The sequence below is a fragment of the Bombyx mandarina genome, chromosome 28 (assembly GCF_030267445.1).
Source record: "Bombyx mandarina strain Sakado chromosome 28, ASM3026744v2".
Lineage (NCBI taxonomy): Eukaryota > Metazoa > Arthropoda > Insecta > Lepidoptera > Bombycidae > Bombyx > Bombyx mandarina.
Genome location: NC_143233.1, coordinates 9,249,714 through 9,259,076, shown reverse-complemented (window position 1 = coordinate 9,259,076; position 9,363 = coordinate 9,249,714). Strand labels below are relative to the sequence as shown.

General features: G+C 40.4%; 1 protein-coding gene and 1 long non-coding RNA gene across 2 annotated transcripts in view; both read left to right on the top strand.

Annotated features, from left to right (window-relative positions):
• The window catches only part of LOC149499730 (uncharacterized), a 255,114-nt gene that overhangs the window by 184,534 nt on the left and 61,217 nt on the right, over positions 1 to 9,363 (top strand). The window lies entirely within an intron of this gene.
• Ugt (uridine diphosphate glucosyltransferase) lies at positions 1,918 to 5,610 on the top strand. Its single transcript, XM_028179586.2, has 4 exons — positions 1,918 to 2,832; positions 3,173 to 3,395; positions 3,922 to 4,141; positions 5,273 to 5,610. The coding sequence occupies exons 1-4, from the start codon at positions 2,017 to 2,019 to the stop codon at positions 5,556 to 5,558; spliced, it is 1,545 nt and encodes a 514-aa protein (XP_028035387.2). The 5' UTR covers positions 1,918 to 2,016; the 3' UTR covers positions 5,559 to 5,610.

The window sequence follows — 9,363 nt, the reverse complement described above, 5'->3', positions numbered from 1 at the left end:
ATAGATACTCGTACTACGAGTCAAGTCTTGACTGGATCGTACAACAGAGATAATTATACAAACGGATGATTCATCGTGACTGTTTATTTCGGCGGTATTCAATTGGTCGTTTTTTTTTTGATAGATAAGTAGTACCTGATTTGTATACTAAAAAAGCTCATCTACGCCGCGTTATTTCGACTGAAGGTCACATTTTTTTGTAGGCAGAGTACAGGATCCATATTTTTTTTCTTGTCTACCTTAATATGCCTCTTAAATACGGTAGATATCCTATCGGAAAAACACCTACTATCCATGTTATTGTCCAGTCGTCCAACTATCGCGCCTGCTTCTGTCACAAAGCAGTCATTGGTTTCGGTTTGATGGTTAAACCAAATGGAAATGGCTATTTCAGCCTTCCAAACAGAATACATTGAGTCTGCTAGCAGTAGGGAATCCATCATGCCTATTTCGAACGTAAGCCAGTCAGTCTTCACGAGCGAGACAGTAATTGTGGCCTTACAAACAGATGCGGCGTCATTGCGTCTATTCATGTAGGCAGGTGCAATACGCACAAATGAGTGTCTTCAAAATAGAGCGCATTGTTTTAGAACAAGGCATAATCATCATCATCATCATCTCAGCCTGTCCATTGTCCATTGCTGAACATAGGCCTCTCCAAGTGATCTCCAGTGCGGCCGGTCCGTTGCCACCTGCATCCAACGTGACCCAGTGGTTCTTACCAGGTCGTCGGTCCATCTCGTAGGTGGCCGTCCCACACTGCGCTTGCCAGTACGTGGTCTCCACTCGAGGATCTTTCCGCCCCATCGGCCGTCCGATCTTCGCGCTATGTGGCCTGCCCACTGCCACTTCAGCGTGCTAATTCTACGGGCTATGTCAGCAACTTTGGTTCTTCTACGGATCTCCTCATTTCTGATTCGGTCCCGTAGAGAAATACCAAGCATAGCCCTCTCCATAGCTCGCTGCGCGACACTGAGCTTCCTAAAAAGATCCCTTGTGAATATCCCTAGGCATAATAGTGGTGCCAAACTGTTAGACGTCAGTGGTCACAAGTTACCAGTTTTACTGGTGGTAGGACCTCTTGTGGTTACTGGTGGTAGGACCTCTTGTGAGTCCACGCGGGTAGGTACCACCACCCCGCCTATTTCTGCCGTGAACCAGTAATGCGTTTCAGTTTGAAGGGTGTAGCAGCCGCTGTAACTATACTTGAGACCTTACAACTTATATCTCAAGGTGGGTTGCGCATTTATGTCGTAGATTTCTATGGGTTCCAGTAACCACTTAGAACCAGGTGTGGTGTGAGTTCGTCCACCCATCTAAGTAATAAAAAATAAAAAAAACAATATCGTTATCTACTTACATTTACACATGAATGAAACGTCTTGTTTTCAATCTACTATCGCCTTATCACTGAATAGTACGCGATTACAATGTAAATATTGGCTTAATGTACTATATGATTACACTAATTGGCCTGGCGAAACAATACCAACGCTGAGTTGTTGCTTCAAGGCCTCGAACTTGGGAAATTTAATATTTCAAACGATCGTGTAGTATTTTTGCCTGCAAAAGTCGATTATCTGGTGAGTGACCTTATACAAAATAATGGATGTCCTATTTATTCTTCAAGGATAAATTTCAGATTGCTTCACGACAGAAACAGAAAAGGCGATTACTGATTGATACCGATTGATTACGGATTTTTATATCAAAAATGCTCTCTTACGATATTGCTTTATGAATATCAAGGCAACCGGTTTAATAATAATTCTAAGCTGTGGTATTTTGAGATTAGCTTAATGTTAAAACACGACCGCGTGATCACATACTTATTACTGTATGTTTTTCCAAATGTCAGGCAAGGTCAAAGCCAAGTGCTTCTGGTTTGTATTTCGTGAATCAACAAAAAAATACGATTTAAAATTCACACTACGGAATTTAAATTTTTTTAGCGTCAGTCGTTAAGCGAGTTAGGCTGTGGCTAGTTCATCTATTCGTGGAGCAACTTCCATCAAAATGAAATTGTATTTTTTTGTGATTTGTTTGACGTATGGGAGTGAAGCGGCAAGGATTTTGGGGATATTTCCGACACCCTCAATAAGTCATCAAGTGGCTTTCCGACCTTTGACCTTGGAGCTGGCGAAAAGAGGCCACGAGCTTGTTGTTCTCACGACTGATCCTGTCTTCGCTAAGGGGAGCTCACCAGAAAACTACACAGAGATAGACGTTCACGACATGTCCTATGAGACATGGAGGAAAAGGTTTTCGTCAACGAGTAAAGGAAGAACTGACGATATTTTTGAGCAGTTAACGAGAATATTTGATTTAATTCCAAAGATTTTCGTGAAACAATTTCTGACGGACGAATTCCAGGAAGTATTGAAAAGCGAAAAGAAATTCGATTTGCTGATTATAGAGGCCATTGTGAGACCGGCAATAATACTAGGTCATATCTTCAACGCGCCCGTAGTTCTTATGAGTTCCCTGGGCGGTTTTCGAGATATTTATGACATATTTGGGGCCCCAAACAATCCGCTTGTGTATCCAGCTGTAACGCGGCAAAAACTTTACAATCTAACGTTTTGGGAAAAGTTAAGAGAGATGTACAGCCATTATACCGTTGAACGCATATGGAAAGAGTTCGAAGAGAAGGATAATGAGCTGGTTACGAGCGTCTTTGGCACCAATGTCCCAAGTCTAAGCGAAATGATGGATAGAATCAGTTTGATATTGTTGAACGTTCATCCGATTTGGGAAAACAATCGTCCGGTTCCACCGAATATTATTTACGTTGGAGGAATCCATCAGAAACCACAACAGGATTTGCCTTCGGTGAGTATTTTGGATCAACAAATATTAGAATTATATATATCTGCTGTATTAGTTAGTGTTAAATTCATTCAATAAAAAAGTCTAAGAAGCTAGGACTAAGAAGAAGAAAGCTACTTAAGTATTGTTATTAGAAAAAATACATTTAATTTGGATTTCTAGTGGACTCACAAAATACGATGAAACAATGACGGAACTTACTAATATAAACCGAATAAAGTAATGCACTGTTCTGTTTTCAATGCTTTTAAAATAGATTTTATATTTTATGCGCAATGGAGACATTATAAATAAAACTGGAATCTATAAATATTTTCAACCAGTTATGTTTTCTATTTCACAGGATTTAAAAGCCTACCTAGATGCATCGAGACACGGTGTTATTTTCATAAGTTTTGGCACCAACGTCATGCCTTCTGCGTTACCACAAGAACGAATCCAAACCCTGATCAAAGCGTTCTCTCAATTACCCTACGATGTGCTCTGGAAATGGGACAAAGATGAGTTGCCCGGAAGATCGAAAAATATTAGAATATCAAAGTGGCTACCACAACCTGATTTACTCAGTAAGTTCAATCAACTCAAACCGTTAGGATATATAGGTTTTAATATGGATAACATCCAAGCTTAAATGTACCATAAAAGTACCACAGAAACTAAAGAGTAAATAATTAATGACAACTAATAAAAACTTTCACGATTGACTTCCACGGTGAAGGAATAAATAACATCGTGTAATAAAATCAAAATTTTAATAATTATAATTTGCGTAATTACTGATGATAGGACGTTTTGTGAGCTCGCACGGGTAGGTACCACCGCCCTGCCTATTTTTGCCGTGAAGCAGTAATGCTTTTCGGTAGAAGGGCAGGGCGGCCGTTGTACTATTAAAAGTAAAACCTTAGAAATCATATCTCAAGGTGAGTGGCGCATTTAAGTTGTAAATGTCTATGTTATTTTTATCAAAACAGTTACTCGGGTACATCAGATCAAAGTCAGATTAGATATTAAATTGGAAGATAAACAGTTCGATTGGATGATCTTGTATCCCCCGAGTGTTTGTCATTATTTAAGTTTTCGTTACATTTTTAGGGCATCCAAAGGTCAAGCTATTTATAACTCAAGGCGGTCTGCAGTCAACGGAAGAAGCGATCACGGCTGGAGTACCTCTGATTGGGATGCCGATGTTGGGAGACCAGTGGTACAACGTGGAACAGTACGTGAAACATAAAATCGGATTAAGACTGGACATGGACGATCTTTCTGAAGATAAATTACAGTACTCCATTAAAGAGATAATTAACGATGAAAGGTAAATATAACTTAGATCATGTATTAAAATGAAAAACCCGCAAAATTATAATTTGCGTAATTACTGGTGGTAGGACCTCTTGTGAGTCCGCGCGGGTGGGTACCACTACCCTGCCTATTTCTGCCGTGAAGCAGTAATGTGTTTCGGTTTGATGGGTCGGGCAGCCGTTGCAACTATACTTGAGACCTTAGATCTTATATCTCAAGGCAGGTGGCGCATTTACGTTGTGGATGTCTATGGGCTCCAGTAACTACTTAACACCAGGTGGGCTGTGAGCTCGTCCACCCATATAAGCAATAAAAAAAATAAAAATATAGCTGCCCAAATGAATTCTCACACTACCTATCTTAAGAAGGGTTGACGGAGCCCATTGACATTTATAAGTTATATCCTTCTTTGAGACCCGGACCGGTTCCCCATTGTAAGAGTCGCGGCTGAATAAAATAATAAGGTTGAAAATAGCGATTGCATTGAAAAAATAACAGAGGATAGTACGCAGCTGCAATTATTACAAGGTAAAATAATCACAAAGATAATTATTGATGACTTTGCAAATAATGATATAAATGGCTTTAAACAACTAACTTTTGTTCTTCAGATAACGATTTCTCGAATTTAGCATCATAAAATTGATTGCGTTTGATTTTTAAACAGCATTTCGTTTGGTGACCCAAAATTCGATTGATTTCGTTGTTCAAACTTCCTTGTTCATTCTCGTGTTGCTCTTATTTTTGACAAAAGTTTTATGACCGGCCGCGTGCCTGACGTCATCCCTCCTTGGGAATGCTTTGGTTGATCTTGGGCCAAGGTTGTATTGGCTTTGGTCAGGCTTTGGTTCTTAACCGCCTTCTACGGCACCCGTGAGCTAAGTTTGGATTAGGGTATTCTTGGGCACCCACCACGCGCGACAAGGAAGGCTTTAAAGGCAGAGGTAGATCTAAGAAGAAATAAATGTATTGCGTGAAAGACGATACGTGTAAGAGGGAAGTGAGTGAAGAAATGGTATATGGTAGAGAAGTATGGAAGGAGAAAACATGTTGCGCTTACCCCAGGTGACTGGGAGAAGGCTAGGAGAATGATGATGATGTTGTTCAAATTTCCATTGTTCTTTAATTTTGGCCTATGTTCCAGCTACCGTCAGAACATAGCTCGTCTCCGAAGCCAGTTGTACGACCAGCCTCAGAGCTCATTGGAGCGCGCTGTGTGGTGGACGGAGCACGTGCTGCGTCACGGAGGAGCCAAGCATCTCCGAGCTGCCGGCGCCAATATCTCCTGGTCACAATACTTAGACTTAGAATTTGTTTTAGTATTAATTATGAGTTTCATTGTTATTTTTATGATTTTTACTTCGATAGTTTGGTATTTATGGAGGTTTTTAAATAGTTTCAACGCTACGATTAAGTTTAAGGGAAGCTGAAACCGAGAAATTTGCTAAATATAGATTTAAAATAGTTAAAATTCGCTCACAATTTTGGTTTTATTTTAACACATTCACTGCGTTACGGTCAGTATTTTGCCGAATTTGAGTTCCCGTCAAGGCGGCAGCTAGTTGTCCTTGTTTTACATCCGTTACCCCCGGTGCGGTAGCAATTCCGCTTAATAACTTTTGTTGCTTGCAATACAGAAAAGAGATAGTTATATTCTTACAATTGCTGTTTTAAAGAGAATCATTTTCTTAAATAAAAATGTACGGCGAAATAGTTGCCGTACGCACTGGAAGCAAATTTATTCATCCAGTGCGGGACGGGAACTATTTTGCCGTACCCCGCCAACCCCGCATGCGCCCTCGCAGGTCATCCGTTTGCATTAGTCTAAGTTACACGGCATCAATCGATTTTTGCGTTTATTATTTTTCTTGGCAATAAAATGTTCACGAAAAAAACTCTATATGAGTAAATTAATTAAGAACGAAGAAGGAAAAGCAAGAAACAAAGTTATTAGTGGTAGTGGCTCGGCTGTGATTAATACTACGACTAAATTGAGTTCCATTTCTACGATTCATAAATATAAAAAACTTCAGAGGTGTCAAGGGACACCCGGATAGAACGAAGTTCCTTTCGATTAATTAGTGAAGGAATTGTAGTTTTTTTTTTAATTTATAATAATAAATTACGGAATTATGAAGAAGAAAAAACAATACTATGAACTAAATTACTATTGTTGAAACGCTATCTCGAGAAATTGTACTCATTACGCGGACCAATCGGATACGAGCAATGTCACGCGATAAGCGCCTACACGTTGATTGGTCAGATTGACGGATCTAAAAAGTGTCGTGACAACTTTTCGTAAGAATTTTTCCGTCTAGCCCCCTTTCACAACGCGCGATAAGGACCTTCGTTCCAATAAAGACAAGACACAGATGATTCAAAATGTACTGATAAACTGAAAGTCTAGTAGAAACCCCTATAAGACCAAATCCAAGTGAAGAATATGATTTGTAGACAGTGTAAGCACAGAAATCTCGATCATTCCATAAGGAATCCATCTTCAAGTCCTACAACAAAAAAGGAGTTTCTTGTTCTGGATGAGGAGTCGACCGGTAATTTTTTTTACCGAATCTGGTGATCTGTCTTTGGACGATATTCCTTTTTTTATTTTTTATTGCTTAGATGTGTGGACGAGCTCACAGCCCACCTGGTGTTAAGTGGTTACTGGAGCCCATAGACATCTACAACGTAAATGCGCCACACACCTTGCGATGTAGTTCTAAGGTCTCAGTATAGTCACAATGGCTGCCCCACCCTTCAAACCGAAACGCATTACTGCTTCACGGCAGAAATAGGCGGGGCGGTGGTACCTACCCCTGCGAACTCATAAGAGGTCCTACCACCAGTAATTACGCAAATTATAATTTTGAGGGTTTGATTTTTATTGCACGATGTTTTTCCTTCACCGTGGAAGTCAATCGTGAACATTTGCTGAGTACGTATTTCATTAGGAAAATTGGTACCCGCCAGCGGGATTCGAACACCGGTGCATCGCTCGATACGAATGCACCGGACGTCTTATCCTTTAGGCCACGACGACTTCTATTTAAGACGTATCTATGTAAGACGACCGTCTGGTGTAGTGGTAAGTGACATGGTCACTACACAAGGGGGTCGCGGGTTCGAATCCCGCCAAGGAAAGATATTTGTATGATAAATATAAATGTGTTTTCCAGGGTTATGGATGTATATTAAATATATGTATGTGTATAATAAAAATCTTACATTTATTTCCGTTATCTGGTACCTGTTACACAAGTTCTTTACGAACTTAGCACGGGACCAGTTAACGTGGCGTGATTGTTAATAAATATTTATTTATTTAATTTATTATTATTTCCTATGAGTGAGTAACTTGATAACTCTGACTAACTAACCCTTTTGAATTCCGAACTTCTGAAAGATATTTTATCATCACCCGAAAATAGGAATTCAATCAATCAATTTAGTACACCAACGAGTTCTTCATTTCGAAACACTGATGGAAATATTCAAATTCACTGCATACCGACATAATCTACTAAACGTAAGCCGCGAACGAATGGGTACTACCTGGAGCCACTGCGGTCATCCACAGTGCGTTTTCAGAGGTATTTTTAGCCACCTACCATCCGGCTATGGAATGAGCTCCCCTCCACGGTGTTTCCCGAGCGCTATGTCATGTCCTTCTTCAAACGAGGCTTGTGGAGAGTATTAAGCGGTAGGCAGTGGCTTGGCTCTGCCCCTGGCATTGCTGAAGTCTATGGGCGACGGTAACCACTCACCATCAGGTGGGCCGTGTGCTCGTTTGCCTACAAGGGCAATAAAAAAAAAAAACTTCACCACGGCCTGAAATCAACACTGAAGATATTGCTATGGAAAACTAAAGCCATGATTATGAAACTTTATTGGTGCATCACGAAATACCTATAGACGAGATTTATGGCTGTGCTGAAGGTTATGGGTATCAAACACAAATATACTTTTTTACTGGTCTAAAAAGACAGGTTATCGGAATGAGTATATTATAAACATAACGCCAAGAGGTCGTTTCGATATTATTTTAAGATAATTTTCCCATCCCTAACATTTTTTCACTTCTATCCTCTCTGTGGAGGATCACTAGGCAGACACCAATGGAGAAGGAGATCCTTACGCGGAAGTGGCATTGGATTGGTTACACTCTGAGAAAGCCCGATACACACCTATCAAAGAGAGCACTGACCTGGAAAGTGTCTGGTAAAAAGAAGAGAGGCCGCCCCAGAACAACTTGGCGTCGCTCGGTGGAGCAGGAGCTAAGGGTCTTGGGCATGACGTGGGAGGAGCTAGAACAGACTGCCCAAGACCGATACAAATGGAAAAAAATGATTCGAGCCCTACACCCCAGCAGAGGGTAATAGGAAAGCATGATGATGATGATGCTATACGGCGAATATATAGCCGTAAATCAATAGTTTCAAAATATATTCCAGAACCGCAGGCGACAGCAGCTTGTTATACACAAGGATATATTCTACTAATACGTGAGAAAAAAAACTAATACAAAGAATTTCCACGTCTGTAGGAACCCTAGAAGTTAGGTCTTGGTTTTTCTGTTACGGAAAAATAGAAGCCGTGACGCATATCAAGCAACAAGGGTACGGGCAGTATTTGTCTCGTACCGCACTGGCAGTAAGTTTAGTTTTTAAACTGCCGCACTGAATATGTTAATATACGTAAAGTGTTCTAAATTTAAATACAATTTAGGGTATTTAACCAAATGTAATTTTACTGGATTAAAAACTGGTCGGATGGAATAGCTATCGGAGGTCATAAGATTTCAAATCTTCGTTATGCAGACGACATCACTTTACACGCGTCAGGTGTCAGCCAGATGGAAGAGCTACTCGGCAGAGTGAAACGCGTCAGTCTTGATTTCGGACTTAAAATTAACCGCAACAAAACATACACATACGTGTATGTGGACCACATACACGCGGAGAGCTTACAATGCCCTACGTGTCCAATATAATAATGCGTTTAGGATGATGTTGTCACTGCCGCGCTTTTGTAGTGCATCGACAATGTTTGCGACATCTCACACCGATGACTTCTTTGCAATAATGCGGAAGAGAAGTGCATCGTTATTGCGTCGAGTTCGTGACAGTGGCAACAGTCTTTTGAGAATCATATCGAGCAAGATCGAGGGACTGCTGATCAATAGCCTTTGCAGTAGGCACTTGGAAGGAGAAAAAATAATAATATATATATATA